Source organism: Phyllopteryx taeniolatus, chromosome 21 (assembly GCF_024500385.1).
Source record: "Phyllopteryx taeniolatus isolate TA_2022b chromosome 21, UOR_Ptae_1.2, whole genome shotgun sequence".
Classification (NCBI taxonomy): domain Eukaryota; kingdom Metazoa; phylum Chordata; class Actinopteri; order Syngnathiformes; family Syngnathidae; genus Phyllopteryx; species Phyllopteryx taeniolatus.
In genome coordinates, this window is record NC_084522.1 from 12,269,559 (window position 1) to 12,292,360 (window position 22,802).

At 40.4% G+C, this 22,802-nt stretch overlaps 2 protein-coding genes and 1 long non-coding RNA gene across 4 annotated transcripts in view; 2 read left to right on the forward strand and 1 right to left on the reverse strand.

The window, feature by feature from the left end:
* The first annotated feature begins 181 nt into the window (after positions 1-181).
* LOC133471210 (probable thiopurine S-methyltransferase) lies at positions 182-7,322 on the forward strand. 2 transcript variants are annotated; one of them, XM_061760526.1, is made up of 9 exons: positions 182-336; positions 1,175-1,318; positions 4,856-4,948; positions 5,172-5,304; positions 5,915-5,967; positions 6,038-6,112; positions 6,351-6,436; positions 6,646-6,690; positions 6,797-7,322. In XM_061760526.1, exons 2-9 carry the CDS (start codon positions 1,242-1,244, stop codon positions 6,913-6,915), a joined length of 681 nt encoding a protein of 226 aa, XP_061616510.1. In that variant the 5' UTR covers positions 182-336; positions 1,175-1,241; the 3' UTR covers positions 6,916-7,322. The 2 variants fall into 2 exon arrangements, with proteins under 2 accessions (XP_061616510.1, XP_061616509.1); XM_061760525.1 differs by having other exon boundaries at positions 1,175-1,298.
* LOC133471211 (uncharacterized) lies at positions 1,825-9,280 on the reverse strand. Its single transcript, XR_009786153.1, has 3 exons — positions 9,206-9,280; positions 2,143-2,251; positions 1,825-2,047 (listed from the first exon to the last, which is right to left on the reverse strand). It is a non-coding gene; the product is annotated as an uncharacterized LOC133471211 (long non-coding RNA).
* A 3,346-nt stretch (positions 9,281-12,626) lies between these two features.
* Positions 12,627-22,802, forward strand: part of sdc2 (syndecan 2) — a 48,447-nt gene continuing 38,271 nt past the window's right edge. Inside the window, exon 1 of the mRNA XM_061760212.1 lies at positions 12,627-13,088. Within this exon, the coding sequence (XP_061616196.1) occupies positions 13,029-13,088 (60 nt within the window). The 5' untranslated portion in view covers positions 12,627-13,028. The remainder of the gene's footprint in view (positions 13,089-22,802) is intronic.

The window sequence follows — 22,802 nt, forward strand, 5'->3', positions numbered from 1 at the left end:
TATATATATGTATATATGTATGTATATATGTATGTATGTATGTACGGTATATCCAGGCTCCTCCCAAACCGGAAGACTAGAGATATAAGAGAAGTATAATTTCCCTGAGTTTTGCGTGACAGGCACACCATGCTTCGCTTTTCTAATGTTACTGCGTTCAGTATATCCGCCCACTCCAATGACATTGATTGCCTAACAGACAAAAATCAGCTCCGTTTTAGTATGTGGTATGGCTTCACGTCAGATGACGGTCAACACGAACACACTTGCTGAACAAATTTATTTAGAGCTGTGTACTTCAAAAAATAACACGCTTTCTTTGATTTCCGTTATCAGGTAAGTGTATACAGTGTAATTGTAAAACTCCAACTGTAATACCTTCCATCTGACAGAAAAGCCTATTATTAGTGTTCCAGATTGTTCTTGACTCGTTTTAAACGTTTCAGGTTTAAAAATAAATAAATAAATAAAATAGGAGTTGTGAATTATTGACGACACGTCTCAGATTTCGAAATTTTGACCTCTGATCAGCTTCTTTTCTAGACGTTTTCGCCACAACCAGACTTTTAGCCTCATTGGTAAAAGTTGTTTTAGCAACTCCTTGCAAGGTGGTAGTTGCTGCTAAGTAAGCGTTTTCCAATTGCAGTTTTCTAAACATGCATTAATGGTGTAGCTGTTGATCCCTGTTAGTGTTAATATTGAGTGATAATGAGTATTTATTTCAAATGGCAGAAAATATCAAGCATTGTTTTGTCAGAAGGGGTTTCCATGTCCTAAATCACACTTTGTGGGGCCTCTGTTGCGCATTGACCTTTAGTATCACAGGTAACTGCTGAGGAAGATTTTATTTTTTTAAATTTTTTTAAACAATCATTCCTCAACTGTGTAACTGTTCGAGGACAGTGTTAATGTTTCATATTACGTGATAAAGTCTCCAAGGAGAACTGTCTGCAGCCTCACGTAAACTCACCATCAATATGAATTACACCCGCACAATCCATGAAGATCAAGATTTGTATTGAAATTCTGGCTTTCCATTGGTAATTCTCAGTTGGATGAAATTTTTGATACAGCTCTTGTATTCTCAGTCAGATAGTGCAGTGTGTTCAATGATGTGGCTGGTGAGTGTATGGACAGTTGGACAGCTGTTCTCATCTTGCTCTCTTTCACACAGATTGACTGCAATCAAACATGAGCAGCGTGCTGAAAACTCAGGAAGATCGGGTTATTGAGCTCAATGAATGGGAGCAACGCTGGGAGGAAAACAAAATCGGCTTTCATCAGCCACAAGTACACCGGTAAAGACTACATACAGTGGGTACGGAAAGTATTCAGACCCCTTTAAAATGTTCACTCTTTGTTATATTGCAGCCATTTGCTAAAATCATTTAAGTTCATTTTTTTAACTCTTTAAAGGTCAGATGACAAAGATGTTATGGGATCAGTTAAAATTCATATTTGCATTGTTTATTAGTTATGTAATACATGCACGTAAATTCCAGCAAGTTTTCAACCATAGTTTAGCTCAAAATGAGGTTTTTATGATCCATATTGAGCCTTCCCCGAACATACCCGAAGCTCAAGACACCGGGGTGCGGTTACTCTATCCACCGCAAGGGCTGCCAGAAGTGACATTGCAATTGACCAACACAGCGCGCTACACACTATACGCAATGGCGAGCAACGTGTTGGAATATGAGGAGGATTTCGACGTACAGGAGCACCCGACTAAACATCGTCAAAGCGTACACGTTTGAGCCGATCAGACATGGATGACGACGAGCAGCCGAGTACCAGCTGTGCAACAGAACAAGAGAGGGGAAACTGGCTCCATGTGTCAGGGTTCAGGTTGCAAGTTGGACCATGCAGAGAGGACAGGGAGGTGAGTTTGTGAACAAAAGATTATTGCACCTTGGAAGCGAACAAAGGAACTCTTGAGAATCGGCAGGGTTCCAACGAGGACCGGTCTGGCAGGTTAGGAGTCTGGTTTGTCGGTGGCCCACAAGGGGTGAGCACTGGTTTGCAGGGAGCAAGGGCAGATGGCAGACTGGGGACAAAGAACAAGAATGAGATAGAAATAAACTCACGAGGTCGTCGGGAAGCAAAAAAAAATAGGCAAGGTGGCTAGGCTACGAAGTCGACCTTAGAGCGTTGATAGTCTGGCGACCAGTTGGAGTTCCACAGCGTCTTAAGAGCAGTCAGCCGTAATTAGGATGACAAGGTGCAGCTGCTAGACTCCAACACGTCAACCCTGCAAAGCAGTCATGACAGACACACACACACACACACACGGGCTGGACTCAGGGTGCTGAAACAGCAGCCCTGACACCATGTGACAGTATGTCAAAAGCATGTCTTTTTATACAGCCGTGGCTTGAAATAATGGCACCCCAGGGGTGCCAATATTTTTGAGCACGACTGTATGTATTATCTATTCATATATGTTTCAGTGACACAGCACAAGCTTTTACATAGGATGCAGTATTCCTATATATTGTGTGCCCCTCGCTCGCCGCACACAAAGTCTTTGCTGTGTCTGTTGGCTTGTCGTATAGGCAAAAGTACAGAAAAGCACTGCGTGGGTGTTTTTTTCCTACACTCCAGTGCATAGTAACCATAGTAGAGTCGTAGGTATATACAAGGAAATTTAGTTCTGTTGCTGCCGGTTGAGGTCCCGATTGCCATAGGAAAAATAGTTGGCACCGCAGCTGGTTTCAGCTTCTGCCTCCGTATTCAATGCTTTCTGCTCAGCCCTTTTCAAAACACGCCGGTTCGAAGTGATCAGCACAGTTTGGAATGCTTGCTAGGCACCCATAGCTGAGCGCGTTTCTTCCCCTGTCGATTGACTTTGCCTATCCGCTGGTCACGTATTCCTTCACTTGGAAAGCCAAAAAAGAAAAAACTCTTGCCACTGCCTGAACCATTTGTACAGCCAAATGCCACACAATAAACCATCATGAGATCGTTAACTCATACGACAACAAATATACCAGGACGGGAACAACAGCGTGGAACAATAGCACACAACGCCGAATGAACAGGCGGTTTGGCTCGTGTGACGTCACAGCGCCGGAAAGAGACGAAGACCGGAAAGCGCATTCTGCATCATATTCATCAATTTAACTGCTGTATATCTGCTATATAATCACTTCGAAATGGCAAATGTGGTTTGTAAAGGGGTTCTAGAGTTATCAAGAAAAAAATTCTCTGACCTTTAATGTCAACACAGCACCCCATATTGACCAAAAAAAAAGAGAATTGTTGAAATTTTTGCAATTTATTAAAAAAGAAAAAACTGAAATATCACACAGCCATAAGTATTCAGACCCTTTGCTCAGTATTTAGTAGAAGCACTCCTTTGAGCTAATACAGCCATGAGTCTTTTTGGGAACGATGCAACACGTTTTTCACACCTGGATTTGGGGATCCTCTGCCATTCCTCCTTGCAGAGCCTCTCCAGTTCTGTCAGGTTGGATGGTGAATGCTGGTGGACAGCCATTTTCAGGTCTCTTCAGAGATGCTCAATTGGGTTTAAGTCAGGGCTTTGGCTGAGTGCTTAGGGTCATTGTCTTTTTTGAAGGTGAACCTTCGGCCCAGTCTGAGGTCCTGAGCACTCTGGAGAAGGTTTTCGTCCAGGATATCCCTGTACTTGGCCGCATTCATCTTTCCTTCGATTGTAATCAGTCTTCCTGTCCCTGTAGGTGGGAAAGAGAGAAAAAAAAAAAAAAAAAAAAAAAAAACAGCATGATGCTGCCACCCCCATGCTTTACTGTTGGGACTGTATTGGACAGGTGATGAGCAGTGCCTGGTTTTCTCCACACATAATGTTTAGAATTAAGGCCAAAATGTTCTATCTTGGTCTGATCAGACCAGAGAATCTTATTTCTCACCATCTTGGAGTCCTTCAGGTGTTTTTTGAGCAAACTCCATGCGGGCTTTCATGTGTGTTGCACTGAGGAGAGGCTTCAGTCGGGCTACTCTGCCATAAAGCCCCGACTGGTGGAGGACTGCAGTGATGGTTGACTTTCTAGGACTTTCTCCCATCTCCAGACTGCATTTCTAGAGCTCAGCCACAGTGATCTTTGGGTTCTTCTTTACCTCTCTCACCAAGGCTCTTCTCCCCCGATTGCTCAGTTTGGCCGGACGGCCAGCTCTAGGAAGGGTTCTGCTTGTCCCAAACGTCTTCCAGTTCAGGATTATGGAGGCCACTGTGCTCTTAGGAAGCTTAAGTGCAGCAGAACATTTTTTGTAACCTTGGCCAGATCTGTGCCTTGTCACAATTCTGTGTCTGAGCTCTTCAGGCAGTTCCTTTGACCTCATGATTCTCATTTGCGCTGACATGCACTGTGAGCTGTAAGGTCTTATATAGACAGGGGTGTGGCTTTCCTAATCAAGTCCAATCGGTATAATCAAACACAGCTGGACTCCAATGAAGGTGTTAAACCATTTCAAGGATGATCTGAAGAAATGGACAGCACCCGAGTTAAGTATATGAGTCACAGCAAAGGGTCTGAATACTTATGGCTGTGTGACATTTCAGTTTTTCTCTTTTAATAAACCTGCAAAACCTTCAACAATTATGTTTTTTTCTGTCAAAATGGGATGCTGTCTGTACATTAATGAGGGAAAAAATTAACTTAAAGGATTTTAGCAAATGGCTGCAATATAACAAAGAGTTAAAAAATTTAAGGGGGTCTGAATACTTTCCGTACCCACTGTACATACTTTATTTTTGGAATCACTGTTTACAAGAGTGACTAAGAGCTAAGGACACACATTAAATCTTGTTGATTTGCATCAAATGAGTAATTGGAATTGTAAGATTTCCCAAAATAAGTATTTTTATTTTTTCCAGGATGCTGGAGAGTAAATTGGACAAAGTTTTGGCTGGGCGGAAAGAAGTTCGCTTTTTCTTTCCTCTCTGTGGGAAAGCTGTGGATATGAAGTGGTAAATAAAATCAAATTACTCTGCTGTATTCCAAAACCATATGTTGAGTCATTAGTTAGCAAACCTGCTGTTAAGTTCTGTACATTTTTTAAAATATATTTTTGTAAGAAACATAGCACAACCATGTGAAATTGTTCCTTCAAGCACAGTTTTTGAACGGCATTTACCCAGATAATAAAATGTTGTTGCGATGATCTTTATAATTTGTCTATGTGTATTCCAGGCTAGCAGACATGGGGCATTCAGTGGTTGGAGTGGAGATATCTGAAAAAGCCATTCAACAGTTCTTTGTGGAGAACAACCTGACCTACAGCGAGGAGGCTGTTCCGGGTTTACCTGGAGCAAAGATCTTCAAGGTAGATCAATTTTAGGTGTCTGAATTTATAAATTGGTCACATGGCATTTTAATGTATGGTATTGTATGAGCACGGTCCTTTTGCCTGTTCCCTAAATTTTGACTTTCTAAGATAAACATCGACATTTGTGTCAATTATACTGTACCACACATGACAAGTCTACAAAATGTTTTTGTCTTTTGTTTGTATGTTTATACCTGTTTTCAGCCAAGGCTGGTAAAAAAAAAAAAAAAAGAGCACAGCACCAAGGGGACCAAAACACAGATGCCCACAAGGAAGACCAGCCCACTACCTGGCCAGTCATGTGTGGGATAAGCAGTCATGTGTTTGGCTTTCATTTTGGGTCTTTTTGTAGTCAGGAAATAGATAGTAAATACAGTGTTAAATGGATCACAAATGGGGATTTGGGTGATTCACACGTAAGCAAAAGGATGTGGCCACATGATCACATTTATACTGTTCCAGAGTAATGGGCATGAGAAGAGCTGTGAATGAAATCGTGCAGTCATCATTCCAAATGCTCACCAAAACATGTCAATACTAGCATGTACTGTACAATGTATTAACTGTATAGTGCTTGTATTCTACTCACTCACACTTGATTCCACAGAACTCAGAGAAAAACATCTCCTTGTACAACTGTGATCTGTACAGCTTCACCAGGTTAGTAAACTGTGCATATTTGCAAATGTTGGAAACAACATTTTGATGCCCCCTCCCCTGTCTATGACAGTTCAATTGCAGGTCAGTTTGGGGCTATTTGGGACAGAGGATCTCTTGTGGCCATCAACCCAAGAGACAGAGAAAAGTAAGACCCTCAAAATTCTGATTAAAAGTCTTTATCATTACATACTGTATATTATATATATATATATATATATAATCAACATTATACCTCTCACTTTGCACTCAGAACTGTGCCCATACAGTATGTGTTCACAACCAACATATTTTCCAATATAATATGGATAATGGATAATAAAAACGTTTTTGGCAATATAAAGTCATGATGTTCAAGTCATTCTATAATATCACCGATTCCACAGATATGCTTCTCTCATCATTTCTTTGATGGCCAATGACTGCAGATACCTTTTGTCCACGTTGATGTACAATCCTGAACTTTATAAAGGTAGCTTTTCATTCAGTCTAAAACTTGAAGCATCTTTGCTAAAAAAAAATTTTGAATTATTTCCAGCCCTATTTTTATGTCAAAAAACGAAAACAAAAAAAAACCAATTCTATTAATTAGTAACTAATTCTAATTAGTAAAACATATAATTTATGTTTGTTAGAGTTGGTATTGATGCAACCGAATAAATATTCCTAACGTACTTTCAGGCCCCCCCTTTGTTGTGCCTGGTGAGCAAGTATATGCCCTGTTTGGTGAGTTAGGAATGAACTCCCTTTTATATTTTTAAGCATGGGTATTTCTTCTTTGTATTAACAATATTTAATGAAATGATTTAAAAGTGTTATTTCCTTTGTACAGGAGAAAGGTGCAACGCAGAACAGCTCCTATCAGAGAATGTCACAGAAGACAAACACCGGGCTCGGGGCATAGACAACCTGATTGAGCAACTGTACCTCATCACTCCAAAGATGAATTGAAAGCAGATAATCCATCCATTTGCTGAGCCGCTTCTCCTCACTAGGGTCCCAGCTATCATCGGGCAGGAGGCGGGGTACACCCTGAACTGGTTGCCAGCCAATCGCAGGGCACATACAAACACAACATTCACACTCACATTCACACCTAGGGGCAATTTAGAGTCCCCAATTAATGCATGTTTTTGGGATGTGGGAGGAAACCGGAGTGCCCGGAGAAAACCCACGCAGGCACGGGGAGAACATGCAAGCTCCACACAGGCGGGACCGGGGATTGAACCCCGCTCCTCAGAACTGTGAGGCTGACGCTCTAACCAGTCGGCCGCCTGAAAGCAGATAATACTTGATAAATAAGCATCTTTTTGAGAACTATGATTGGTGAATTTATGAATAAAATACTTGCTTGGTCATACATTGTTTTTCATGGCAATCAAAAGGTCGTTTTAGCAGACAATGGCACATGTAAAACGTTAGAACGTTCCATTGCAGATGAGTACACTGCCTTCTCGTGGCTGGGATTGGAATAACGTTTAATTGAGAAGTAAAGAAGACCCAAACGATTTCAAGTATCGTGATATTATGTTGAGTTATTGCTAAACTAATATAACTGAATAACTCTGCCGTAGAAGAAAAAAATGAAGAGAAAAGAGGACAAGTGCATGGCTTTTGTTTTAAAGGATCTTCAACTAAAATCAGAATGAATCAAATGTAGTTATTACATGTACATCTGAAGTAAACGGGCATTTCATCAAATGATTTTGAATAATTTTGTGTAATCGGGGTATGCTGCATTATTTTCCTGAGATTGGCTCACATCTACCTTTTGAACCATAGATGGCGCCAGAGCTCAGGAAAGAGCCTGAGTTGCGCCCATCTGGATAAAGTCTCACTGTTACAGAAACAAGGTTTCACATCACTTTTGTTGATGTTAAACGTCAGTATTTCTGTCTTATACATTAGGAATATAAAAATTTAAATCGGGAAGGATTATTTTCCATCTCTGTTAAACATACAGTAGTTTAACTCTTTTACATGGCACTAGTTGAAATCGGTGACGGGCATGCATTTGGTATTCAGCCGACTTAATCCACCTGTTAAAACCGCCACAATCACATCACAAAATAGAAACCATAAATATTATACAAAAACGCAATAAAAGACCAACTGTGCCATATATGTCATCTGGATTAGTTCAGAATCAATATGGACAGTATCTAACATGACAAAACATATACTATATATATATATAGGATTGACTATTGGATTGGCGGATGTGTATTATGAAGTTAGAATTTTATGGCATAAAATTCTAAGTCAATGTTTATTTGCTAAAAACAATCAAGTTTATCAGTTTGAACATTCAATATCTTGTCTTTGTAGTGTATTCAATTAAATATAGGTTGAACATGATTTGCAAATCATTGTATTCTGTTTAACACAACGTCCCCACTTCATTGGAATTGGGGTTGTAACAGTAGCCCTGGAGTTAAACTAAAAATCAGTTCCCTATTTATACTTTAGTAGTGCCAACACATACTGTAGCAGTCACACATTGTCAGCATTGTAAGACATCAGATGCAAAGAATTTGTTCACGTTCACAAGTTGGGGGTAAATCAAAAGCGAGGTGTGAAGGGGGAGCCTGTTGGGTGTAGAAAACATTATTTGGATTCACTTCAACGCCACTTCCAGCTGTCAAGGAGACAGTAAGAAGACTGCAATAGAAACATCTATGTGCTTTGCTTTTCAATTCTTGAGCTGGAATTCTAGTCCTACAGCAGCGGAGCTGATCAATTAGAGATAAAAATGTGTCACAGAGTTGGTAAGCAAATTGAGTATATTTCATTTTTGAAACGTTTAAATGGTGGGAGCAGATTATTTTATATGCAGGAATTCAGGTTAACATAAAAAAAAATAAAAAATTCACTGTATTTACACAAAAATGTACAACTGACTTTCTGCCAATTTCCATATTTGCAGGACAATATGAAATTATCTTTTTTTTTTAAAATGTTTGTAGCCCTAAAAATTATTTTCTGAGGGCCGGATTAGGGGTAATTTTTACTAGTTTGTGATTATTCATTTTGGAGTATAAGAAGAAAGGATAATAGTCATTTGACCATGATTCATGTATCCTGCTCAGGTACATCTGATTGATTCTCTGTACTCTCTTCCTCAGGAGGGATCAACGTTTGAAAGCAGTATGCTACAAGGAAAAACAAAACTGTTTTCAAAGAGAATGCGCACTTTTTGCACAATAACAAACGAAATGACAAAAGATCACATTAAACTCACATTTCCTTTGTGCTTTCCTGGGTTGGGGTGGTGTAAAACTGTGTGGGTGTGGCCTCAGCAGGTGTTCATTATTTGATGCAGGTGTGCTGCAAAACCACAATTCTTCGACTACCTCTTTAAGGGTTATGTTTTATTATAATTATTATCAAATTAGATCTGATTTCTTTGTGATGGGAGTCGTCGTCACTTGCTAAGCAGTTGCTCGATAAAGGGAAACAAAACATAATACTAATGTGTCTTTTCGTTTTCTTTCTTCTTTACCTTCCTTCCCAGAATTGGAATTCTGCGCCAGCCTCTGAATCAGTTCAAACCTTGTACCTTGCTTCGCAATGTCGAAGAGGAAAATGACCAAGATTTAGATGATTAACCAGAGAACCACACTAATGGCATACGCTAACAGAAAGGTTCATGCCACCATTCTTGCTTAATGTAGCATATCCTTGTTGACGCTGACAAATTTACAGTAGATGCATTTAAATTTGAGCACAATTCCGGTTGCCATAGCACCTGATAAAGAATGACATGTACAATATTGTAGAAGAGGCACAAAAAAGAATTTGTATGTACACCCCTCACCAGTGGACTGATAAATAATATCTTCTAGTGTTTATATTGTTCTATTTATGTGGGCTCCCGAACTGAATTTGGATTTGAATCCAAATTAAAGTCAGTATGTGATTTGGCAATCCCACAACTCACATACTTTACATCTGCACTACAATTACAGTACTCTAAAAATCTAATTGTAATCGTCACACTGCGTTTGTTAGTCATTCTGATTTATGTTTAGTAGTCACAGTAAAACAAAACTGGTGCCGCACGCACACACGCCACTCTATGACCAGGCTCAGTTGCAAAAGGAGCTTTGCCTTCGTCCTAATTGGCTGCGTAATCTGGGACACCCGGAGTAGTGTTAAGCCCTTTGAAAAAGACAAGGACACAAAGCTTGGGCAGCTTTAACATTAAGGATGGGGGTTGGGTCGCTAGATTTTAAATTAGTTTCCAAGGTTTTACATGCTGCTCATGATTAAAATGAAGCTTCTAACTAACCCTCTCTTCAGTTGACTGTTACCCTGTATAGCTAACATCACTTTTGCTTTTATCAGCTTTTTTTTTTTTTTTTTTTTTTGCGGCGGTCACAGGGGATGAACAACTCGATGAGGTCGAGCAAAACTGGTCAAATGGTACCTGGTCATTTCTTTCCTCCTTGTCCGTCATCCTCTCCTTGCCCTCTGATGGCCACTTTCTCTTTCTGTCACTCTAATAAGTAGGCACTTGACACTTTGACAGAGTGAAATCGGATTCATCGACTGACTCCACTTATTCAGGACATAAGAATCCCAGGGAAAGTAATATTATATAAACATCTCTCATATTCTTGGTTAGAAGTATTCTGTTGGACATCTTTTGACTGGCTCTTATCTTACATCAACAAGAATTTCAATTACTGAAGTTTACTAAATCGTCCAACTTGGATTGCTTTTTCATATTTTTAACTCTGGCAAGCTTAAACGCTGGAGGCCAAGAGGTAAATTTATTTTTTCTTTTGCATACTGGGCATGCGAAAATGTTTTTTTTGTTTTTTTTAATTAAACATGGCAGATGGAGGTGTTTGGAATTGTACAGCTTAGACAGAGGTTTGCATTCTATTGTCTATGTAAAGTGAAGTAATATTTCTACAAGATGAACTTTAGTGCACTGTGGATCTAGTATGCACACATGGACAAAATTGTTGGTACACTTCTTTAAAGAAAGGGAAAAGCGCAGTGTTGACTGAAATACCTTGAATGTGACAAAAGTAGTAATAAATGAAAATCTACTATATATTAACTCGTGAAAGTTGGCCATTTTCTTCTCTCAAATGTTTCTCCTTTCACAAATTTTCAATGGAATTTAGGTCAGGGCTCATGAGAATAATCCGATAATTTGGTTTTTGTCATTCTTGGGTGTTTTTACCGGTGTGCTTTGTGTCATTACCCTATTGGAGGACCATTGGCCTGCGGGTGTGACCAAGCGTTCTGCCACTGGGCACGACGTTTTGTTCCAAAATGCCTTGTTAGTCTTGAGCTTTCATCGTACCCTGCACACATTCAAGACACCATGTTCAAGTCTCATGTTCAAGAGTTACACCAATCGTTTGATTGTAGTGATTGCCTCAAAAGGTTACGCAACAAAATATGAAATTTAGGGTTTGGTACTCTAATTTTTGTTCACCAAGTTGGCCACAGTCTACAACAATGTACACAAACTTGATTCAAATACTAAATAGTGTACACCGTATAAAGGTTGTGTCCTACGCAATGGCTGGGCTTCGAAAGCCACTGCCAATGTCACTGTTTTATTTCTTACCAGTTTGTCAGGTGAGTTGATCGCCTCTTATATTTTTTATTGATTTACATAAAAAAAAATCCAACATCAAACCGGTAACATTTCGTCTTTGACAACTTTCCAACATGAATAAGCCATGCTACCAACATACGGCAGCCCTGGCTCACGTCCGGCTTCAAAACAGCGCACGTTAACGTACAGTGACCATTGTGTAGAATTGCTGAGCGATTCACAAGTGGATGCCCGGCGAGCCTGTATAGGCCTGTATATTCAATATCTTGTACTTGATCACATTCCTTAAACCATTAAAAGATAGACGAATAGTTAAGGAAGAAGCAGGTTGCTAATGAGAGAGGAGGGTGTTGATGAGAATAAAATATGGAAATCGAAAAAATTGATATTTGAAAGAAGGCTCGCTGGCTCCATTCATTTGAACGTACGTTCTGGTCACTTAAAAAACAAAACAAAACAAAAATCCCCTCTGAAGTACAGGGGTTGAAACAGAATGTATACACTGTACTACAGTATTACAGTACTACTTCTTTTACCAGTCTTTAACACAAGTATCTCTACTTCTTTAACACAAGTATTTGTACTTCTACTGAAGTACAGATTGTGAGTACTGTACTGTACTTTACCCACTTCTGCTAATGTGACTGTTTTGCCCCATTTTAGGTGTAGGGCTTGCATACACCAGCAGGGGGAGGCATTGCACATCAACGTTTCGACTCAATGCGACTGATTGTTGTGCACATAAAACAATTGGCTGCTGCCTGCCCATTGGTAAAAAGTAGCAGTAAAAAAATAAGTAAATAAACAACAAAGAACGTGAGATGTAGGATTAATATATTGCTCTGGAATAAACAAATATATATATATATATGTATATATGTATATATATATATATATATATATATATAGATCACTCAATCAAGTCTGCCCTCGTACATTCACAACCAAATAGAAAACAATTGTTTATTCTTTGCAAACTGATGTGTAATAATAGTTTGACAGTGTCGTAACACACGCGAGTGTTTCAGGACAGAGAAAGAAAGAGAGAGAGAGAGAGAGAGAGAGAGAGAGAGAGAGAGCGAGAGAGAGAGAGCATGTGCGGCTCGAGCGACGTGTCTCGTGCGGATATTACCGGCCAGGCGCAGCGCGAAGGATTTTGCTATTAACCCAAGCTTTATTTCTGCATTTGTTTGTCAATTTTACAAAGGATAGGTCAAACAACAACAACAACAACAACAACAACAACTAAGTCAACGAGTCCTTTTGAGAAGTAGTCGAGGGGAATACAAGGGGGGGGGGGACGGGGAAAAAAACGCAACACGTAGTGGGGGTTCCACGAGAGAAGCGACAGGGAGTTTGGAGCCAAACGTGGGAAGCAAGGCGAAGTAGGGACGGAGAGAAGACCGCATTTCGCTCTCTCCGCAACGCTACAAAAAAAAAAAACCAAAAATAAAAAATAAAACAAAAAAATAAAAACGGAATAATGAGGAACGTTTGCTTCATTTTGACCGTCGGCTTGGCAGTCTACCTCTCCGGGGAAAGGGTAAGTTTGTTCAGAGTAACTTCAAAACGTTTTATTACTTTTTTTTTTTTTTTTAGTTGAGCGTTTGGGGAGGGAGAAGGCAACCTGGGTGCAGGGCAACTCAAGACTCGCGTATATTTTCTATACATTCCCCTTACGCGAAACACAACAAGACACTGTTGAAACGTTGACCGATCGACATCTGAATATTAGCAAATACAAAAGCTCAAAAACAACTTACAGTGTGCAGGATTTAGTTTAGTTTTGTTTGTTTTTCTCTGAAAAATGGACCTCTATAGAAGCAGTCACTTCAAAAAACACACGTGTAACAGTTTGGGATTGCTTACTTGTCACCGGTAACTTGACAAGTAAGCATCGGCCAATTCAATCCCTCTGTGGCGACAGCGTTTAGAAACAGCGATTCTGATTTGATCAGCGCAAGAGTTATAGCACACATTCGTTCAGTTTTGATTGACACGGTCGCTGTTCTCACCCCCCCCATCTCTGTGCAAAATATCATCGGCAGCTTTTTGATTCAGTGCAGTTGTATACCGCAACAAATTCCAACTGCAACACTAAACATGTCGCATGACAGTGTCAATCGAAACGGAGTAATTCATATTTTCTCAGGCAGATTCGTCTGTGCAGCTCATGCATTGATCTCATGAGCGTCCACCAGACTGAATTGTTCATTCTGCATCTGCAATGACTTCAACAGTCATTGCAACTTTGTGTCATTGCTTTGAACCTTTGACTCTCGCCTCCCTCCTGTGTGTGTGTGTGCATCCCGTTTGCAAATTAGCCCTGTGGTTGCAGTGACAGATTTTGGCACCATCATGATGACCGCTTCCAACCCCCCCCCCCCCCCCCCCCCCCGTTGTCTCCCCGTGGGTTGCGACTCGCCGCCTGGCCCACTGCCTGCTCCTGTGTCAGAACTGGTGGTCCAATTAGCCACATCAGACCCTTAATAACCCTTTGCTGTATGTTTAAAAAAAAAAAAATGGTAATTACATACGTTCATCTGCGTGTACTGTTATCATCTTTGACCTGCCGTTGCCATCATATGACTGTTAGCATATGCGGTCACAGTCTCTGTTCAGCAGCACCATTTTGTGACACTGCACGCACAAAACGTAGTATTTGTTACAGTGTCGGATTTCATGCAAGTGCAAAAGAAATCCAGCTTGTTTTGCCTGAACAATACAAACAATTGCAAATCAAATCACACACTTTAACCTGATCAATATATCGGGCTCCTCTTTATCAGTGACCCCGATGCTACTTGACACATGACATTGATTCTCATTTGGCAGGACTGTCGACTAGTGGTAGATAACCTGCCTCCTCTGTGTGTGTTTTAATTAGCAAATCCCATGGACATTATTGGCTGGTTTTTAGAACATGTGGAGGTAAAACTTCACCTCCTTCAGTTCCCTGCATTGATGGCTATTTTTTTGCATAACTGAAGCAGATAAAATCATGTTTTATTTGTCAATTTAGGATGCTTTTCACCTTCTTTGGTCCATATTAGTTCACGGGTTGGTAAACTTGGTCAGGTTTTGGTGTCATTTCACATTCTCTTCTCTTACTCGTTGCAAAAATACAAACAATTTGGTATTTGGAGTAGTGAGTGAAACAGAACTAATAAACCAGACATCCTAAACCAAAGATACTGTCACGTACGTGGTTAGGGCGAAGGCGAGGAACGCAAGGCAAGAACATGGTGGACCCAATTGCAGGGAAGCAGGGAGGCAAGGCAGGAGTGCGGGAGTCTCAAAATAATAATATTGAATCTTCAAAAAAGGAAAACAAGGATATTGGATAAAGCAAAACTGAACAAAGTCCCACAACAGATAACAACCAAACCAAAGTAACAAAGAAACACTTGAATATCTAAAACTGGAAACAAACTATGACCTGTGAGGAAGACGTGGAATAGATAGGGAAAACGACACCTGACAATGACATACCACAATGATAAAGACAACTGGCGACTATGACATGGCAAAGACATTTGACAACGACAAGAACTGAAAGAAACCAGGGAACTAAATACAAACAAATTGACGAGACAACAAAGAACACCTGGACAAGACACGAGTGGCTGGAGAGAGCTGATTGGTCGACAAAGTAGATGAGAACAGGTGGACACGACAACCTAATGAGCACAAGACAAACATGGAACACAGGAAAACATGGAACATAACTAAACACAACCCAAACCAAAACACAGACCATGACAGATACAGTATGTTGTCGCTAGGCTTGACACGATCAGGATTTTTGGGGCCGATTACCGATCACTGATCAGCGAGTTTAAAAAAAAAAAAAAAAAACGATGACCGATCCGATCACAAGATGGAGCAATGTGTCTATTTACGTGACTTGTTCATCGACTGTGTATATTGTATATACTCCTTAATTGATCAAATAAATATATTTACAATAAATAATTTATCTTTGTTCATCTATTTATGCCAGTGAGGCGTAGTGACAAACAGAACAAATTTCTTTTATTAGATGGCACTAAGTACATCCAGTAATTAATGTATCCACTTTTTGTGACATTTTTGTTTGTTGGTGTGCTGTGAGATTTTTCAATTGTAAAATATGTGCCTTGGCTCCATATAGGTTGGAAATCACTGCTCTTGTCAGATCGTGTATTCTAATCAGTCAGGTCAAACCAACATTACAACATGACAGAAATAACGGGTGCTAACTTACTGTAATTAAATTACTTTATTGTAATTAAATTAGATTACACACACCAAAACCTTAGAGCATGATTCAACAGAACGCCTGCATGTTCGCTTACAACCGTTAGTGCTAGCACTGGCTTGCTAGGCTACATCATGTTTTGTTGCCTGCTTGCGAGCCGTATCGTATTAAAAGTACGTGGACATACCTCAAGCAAACCTTAAACGAACATCCTCTCCTGAACACCGGTGACCACCAACACACGTTTTCGCCCATTTTGTTCTTATAAACATTATTGTTGTCATCGCCATGGTAACGAGTGTATCCGGTCGCGTTTTAGTTGACAAGATGAAGCCCAGTGATTGTAAAAAACGGGATGCAGTGGTATCGGAATACAAGATTTTATTGAAGTAGTCCGACGTAGTGCAATCGTGAAAAAACAAATTTGTCTTGTAGTCTGATCCGGGCTGTCTGTTGTCTGTCCCACACCGCCGACATCAGATATTTCCAGTACTACGTCAAAAGAAACGCAACAAGGGTAAAAATAAACGAGCTTTTGGATTCGAATATACTGTACACGACGCCGACGTGTAGTAAATGTCTTTTGCGGAGCCGATCAATTACGTCATTGATCGGATCGGGGAATTATGACATTAAACCCGATCAGCATAAAATGCAAATTATCGGCCGATACCGATCAGGCCTGTGAGATCGGTGTAAAGTCTAGTTGTCTCATCTGATTACATGAAACCTGGGGTCATTTAGTCAACATTGTGCTATTTAGGGTCAAACTGATTGATTGGGTCAACGGGATCAAAGTTGGATTGCATGGCTGCTTCACCACTATGAGGCTATGCGAGCACTTACTCGAAACTGTAACATGGGCCGGTACAGTATGCCAACACTCGAATTTGCTTAAAAAATCTCTACAGTACTTGTGCATAATGTGGGGTCTCTCCATATGTTGAAAAAAAAAAATTACAGAGTTGTTTTCAAATGACATCACAATAATGATCACTGCAAGCTGGTGACATTTTCTTTCTTATGAATAAGGACTAAAATGAAGGCTTAGACCTAGAAGTAAGACTGACCTGCAGTGTTTTGCTGCATTCCACTCATTAAACCTTGTGGTCTGTAATTTTGGTCATGTTTTAAAAGGAAACGCTGGAAAGATTTGAAAGTTTTCTTTCGGTTGTTAGGTTTTTGTAGAGCACTGGGGAGACAGCTGAACCAGTTTCCAATTAGTTGATCACTTTTTTCAGCACAACTAAGATAGCAACTACTCTTTTAATAACTTCTTCGGTAGCAGTCGTGACATAAATCATCAACATTTTGTAACATAATGCAAATAAGTTGCACCTGCTCACATACCGTGTATTCGCAACATAATATGGGAATATAAAGTAAAACTGAAAGCAAGAATAGTGCCAGTAATAGACCCTCAATTAAAGGGACTGATTGTAGTTTCAAGTCGAGGGGATTTAAGACCGAGTCAGTAATAAGCTGAACACAGTCTGAAGGTGAAAATTCTCTCAGCAATTTTCTCAAAAAGGCAGATGAGGTCAGATTGCTGTGATGGACTACTAAAGTTTTAAACTACCTTCAGATTGTCAAAAAGAAAAGAGGAGCTTATCTTTAGTGTTGCTTTAAGGGTGGATGGGCCTTATGCGGAACCGGGCATTTGAAAGGATTGTAAAAAGGTACATGCTCTGTATTGTGATGCATGTATTATCTCGATCCTAATGAGTATTCAAGTTTCAGTTTTTTTCCTGGCCTAAATGATAGTTTTGTATCTGCAGATTTGGTGGTAATGAAATGAGCCATGCATGCCGCTCAATTTCCACAAAATAGATCTCCACATGTCATTGACTTTTCAGATGCACCAGGAGCAAATAACACGCAAGATTTATCGGAAGGCTATATAAAATGAAATGCCTGTTATTCTCTACTGCTCTTAATGTGTTTCTGTTGAATCAATCTACAGTATGTGTATGCGTTGATGACACACTCTTTGCCAGGGTACTGGAGTGGATAAGGCACTGGCTTAGTTGGAAAGCACATAAGATACCTTTTATTGGCTCAATTAGTTGTGCATATTTTCTTTTTTTTTTCTTCACTTTACATTTCCTGATGGATACATAAAATGTCTGATGTGAAGACAATCTGCTCTCTCCTGGTTGTAATTACTGAGATTCTAAAAGAGCAATATACAAGGACACAAGATGAGCAGCTAGAAAAAGTTTGTTATATAAAGGTTCTGATGGAGGGTTGAAATGAAAGCACATGCTGTCACAGAAAAGGACGCCAGATGCTGTCCTCTGACTGCAGCCTCTGCTGTTGTATATTTAATGATGTTCCTTTATTTTACATTAACTCAGAATTTGCCAAAACAAAGATGCAGACACCCCACTCCTACCCTGCTCCATGCTCGTCGTGATTGTGTTTCATTGCACTGGTTTCGTTTCTTTCGAAGGAAAGTATGCCACCGACACGTGGGATGTCTTGTCAGTTGTCTGCAGAGCGAGCTACCGACTCGCTGGCGTCCAGGCCTTCAGGGGGTGCATTCACTTGGCCCCGGCGTGCGAGGCATACAATCTTTAATGGATACTTGACAAGAAACAGAAGGAAGGGACTGCTAGACTAATGTTTCAGTCACCATTTCCTTTTCTTGGGTTCAAGCATGAATTCCTGATTTGTCACTCAAACAGAATCACACTGATGGATAAACAACATGTTGACTCCCTTGTCTCATTCCTGTCTGCTCCTATACATTGCCCACCACCGCAGGAAACAGACTATCTCTTCCGGTTTTTGTTTTGTTTGTTTTGTTTTGTTTACATGCAAAGCTATAGCGCAAGCGGCACATTAGCTAAATGTCATTTATTTGCGACCTTCTCGCTCCCCAGTTTTCGCATGTTAGCTCCTCTCACCAGAGATCTCATTGAGGAGTCGAGGAGAATAACAGGAGTGAGGAGAGGCAAATGTTTGGAGAAATTAAATATCTGCCCCCTTAATGTTGTCATTTCATGGAGACGTCAATTAAAAATGATGTTGGGTCATTGACATTGACATTGTCTCACAAATCAACTGTCTCCATCACAACACATTTCTGTGATTTATGTTTCAAGTGGAATTAAATTAAACTCAAATATGATCAAGACTGTTACTCTTTACAACTCTGCATATACGGTATGCAGAGATCCTCATGAATGGGCTTCCCCAACCCCTCACTTAGGGGTTCATTTACATTTACTCATTTACAAGTCACTGGAGTGACTTGTAAATACGTATACAGTGTTGATAAGTTGCTTCTATATTACATGGAATTTAAAAAACACAACAAAAACAGTGTCGACGCACTGCTTCCACTTGCTCCCACATTCCAAAAACACGGATGTTGCAGGGCTTGGGACTGCAACCTTTTTTTTTAGTTTGTGGGATTAAAATTTCATTTTGTCGAGTGAATGTTTTGGTTGAAAGTTGCCTTTTTTCCACTGCAATCTCCTGCGTGAGAGAGAGAGCAAGAAAGAGAGAAAGTGCTGTGATCAATCATTGTTTATGAATTCCATTTGAGTTAAAAGCGACCCGCTCCAGTATGATTGGCTGCCTGCTGCAACATAACTTGACTGCTTCTTCTAGATAGGACGCGCTTTTCTCACAGCACTGCCGTGTACCTCGCACCACGTATGCGTGTCACAGACAGGCCAGTGCGCCGTTGTGTCTGGCCATTGGGCACCACATACCTATCTTGATGCTGGCCCACTACTTATTTATTTTAAATAACAAGTGGGAGCCTTCAACTCGTCTGGACGTCTGTCTGTCTGTCTGTCTGTCTGTCTGTCTAAACCCTGTTTATAGTATAGACATATGAAGATACTGTATGTGCAAAGTAAAAAAGCCCAGAATCCTTGAAGGAGGATTGTATAGGAAAACAAACTATCATTAAAATAATGTCCAATATTTGCAGTAGTAATGATTTATCCATGTTCTGTTTGGGACTGTGATTTTGAATAGGTTAATTGGTTTGTTTTGTAAATAAGTAAATAATTTGCAATATAGTGTTCATAAACATAAACAATACTTTGAAATGGTGGCGGTACACTTTTTTTTTAAATGTATGCCAATCATTTGGTTGTGGTAATGCTCAAAATTAAGTGGTTTTCCCAGAGGAAGAGGCTTAGCAGCCCTCACTATAAAAACTGGCCCCTCTGAGTCGAACAAATGATCAAATAAAAGTAAAGCCTATTGTTTTTAAAATTTAATTTACCCGTTTTGTCTGCTTGTTGTAGAAAAAAACCCTTGTTCATAGTGAAAGTTTTTGCAAATATCATATCTCGAGGTGGCACGGTGGATGACTGTTAGCACGTCCACTTCACAGTTCTGAGAACCGGGGTTCAAATCCCGGCCTCGCCTGTGTGGAGTTTGCACGTTCTCCCTGTGCCTGGGTGGGTTTTCTCCGGGTACTCCGGTTTCCTCGCACATCTCAAAGACAGGTTGGTTGAGGATTCTAAATTGCCCTTAGATGTGAGTGTGAATGCTTGTTTGTTTATATGTGCCCTGCAATTGGCTGGCGACTGGTTCCGGGTGTACCTTGCCTCTTGCCCGACGATAGCTGGATTAGGGTCCAGCACGCCCGCTCAAAAAATGGTGTGACCAAACCACATGCTGGTGCAACCAACTGAAAAAGTTGGTCGCATCAGTGCTACTAGTGCCCCGATGTTAGGTTCATTGAAGTGTCGAAACTCTTCATAGGTGTGAATGCTTGTTTTTCCATGTGTCCCTAAATTAGGTAGTGACCAGATGCACAACCTGTCAAACTGTTGAGCAATTATGAATTGTTTTGGTCCAATCTGGTTGGATTCATTGTTTACATGCTGCAATAGCTTGAATTAGTCTGGTGTTTGAGTCTAATTTAAAAAAACAACAACAATCGTATTTACAATTAGACAGAGGAAGGTGTTTTCATCGATCTTAAAACTGTTGTTTCAGTTTGACTTGCACAGTAATCTGATTTTCCTCTACCGCCACGTAAACACTGACTGTCTTGGATTGTGGCATTACAATCCCCGTCACACAGCTGCTGTCACGTTTTCCACCTCGTTCATTTCTTTCCTTTCATTTGGGGGGTGTATTGGATTTGCGAACATCTGCTGGACGTACGCATGTTTGAGGGGGTTGCTTTCCTTTACAGACTCCTTCTTCCCTCTCATCCTGACTTGTTGACGTGTTCTAAAGAGGGTTTTACTTTAGCAGGGACTTGTGCATACATGATTTACAAGTAACACATAGTCAAAACTGTGTTGACAATGTGTGTTTTTGTTTGTAGGCTTTTTTATGTTCCTGGATTGATGCGTTTTGGCTTTTTAATGGCCAAATGCTTAAATACACTACAAATCAGCTTCCAAGCCTAGAGGGGAAACACATTACAAATGGACAGTGCATATAAAAATTCTACACACCCCTGTTCAAATATGAGATAATGTGGTTGCACCAGTGTGCAGACACTCATATAACTGGGGCTATATTGACAATTAATTAATCAAATTCAAACGTGTTAAATGAGGCACCGGCCACCATTTCAAGTGCCTCTGATTAACCCCAAATAAAGTTCAGCTGCACTGCCAGTCTTTTCCTGATATATATATTTGTTTGCTTTCTAGCAGAAGCCTTAAGGTTTCATGCTAAAACTGACTGGTATTTGAAAGCAGTTCATAATGCCCTCCACCTTGACTAAGGCCCCAGTTCCAGCTGAATAAGAAGAATCACCTTTTATTGTCATGAACATGCATGCATGCACACAAAACCTGTTCTCTGCATTTTACCCATCACAGTGAACACATACACATGTTAGTGGAACACACTGGAGCAGGGGGCATCACCCGGGGAGCATTTCAGGGTATCAGTGTCTTGCTCAAGGACACCACAGCTGTGAGTCGGGGGGATGTTGGCGGATGGTCCAGTCGGGGTCTTAAACCTTGGTACCCCACGGTAGCAGGGGATGATCTTAACCATTGGGCAACGGCTGCATACAAAAATGCAATGCTTGACTGCAGGATTGGTTTTTCTTTGGTCATGTTGGAAATGGCCATATAATTCAATCATGGTTTCATCGTTTCATACCACATTTCCCCACATGCATTTGCATGGGAGATTTTTAGTGAGACAAGGTTTACATCTATTGACTCTACCCCACAGCCCAGACACATGAAGACGACGGGAGATTGTTGTCACATGTACTGAACAGCCCGTACTTGCCAAAAATTCCCGCAGCTCCTTGCCGTTGCTGTGGGCCTCTTGGAAGCCTCCCCTAACAGTTTTCAGCTGTCTTCTTGAGGGATGTCCATTTCTTAGTAATGTCACTGTTGTGCCATATTTTCTCCACTTATGTTCCATGGTATATCAAATGCCTTGAAAGTTCTTTCTTCTGACTGACACCTTTGACCCATGAGATGAGTCTGATGAGTGGAAGGTCTCTGCAGAACATGACTTGTGCTTTAAGATGTGACTACAAAAAATGACAGGAAACGGCCACGTAAAAAATATGTTTTCAAATTTCTGTTGAGTCACTGATGGTGTAGTGGTACACTCACCTGACTTTGGTGCGGGCAGCGTGGGTTCAGTTCTCACTCAGTGATGGTGTGAATATGAATGATTGTCCATGTCTATATGTCACCTGTGACTGACTGGCGACCAGTTAAGGGTGTAGTCTGCCTTTTGCCCGAAGTCTGGTGGGATAGTCTCCATTACCCTTTGACACTAACCAGGATAAGCGGTGTTTCTATCACACAAAGCTGGCATTTGAACGGGGGTGTTTAGACTTTTTACAAGCTAGCCAATTATCAACCAAAAACACAATGCATGTGCACATATCACATAAACTGGTTAATTTGAAAAGCAAATCTTTCATCTTTCTTCTACTCTTACCCTTATTCTCCTTTCCCCTCCATTTATTTAGCCAAGAAAATGGAATCTTCACTGGCAACATGGCATTATTATTGTGTTGTGACAAAAAAGAAATTTAGGGAAAACCCCAGTGTC

Coding starts and splice junctions, on each gene's coding strand:
- LOC133471210 (XM_061760525.1), top strand. CDS start 1,192: ATGAGCAGCGTGCTGAAAACTCAGGAAGATCGGGTTATTGAGCTCAAT. Junction 1,299..4,855: donor CATCAGCCACAAGTACACCG/GTAAAGACTACA, acceptor TATTTTTTCCAG/GATGCTGGAGAGTAAATTGG. Junction 5,968..6,037: donor GATCTGTACAGCTTCACCAG/GTTAGTAAACTG, acceptor TGTCTATGACAG/TTCAATTGCAGGTCAGTTTG.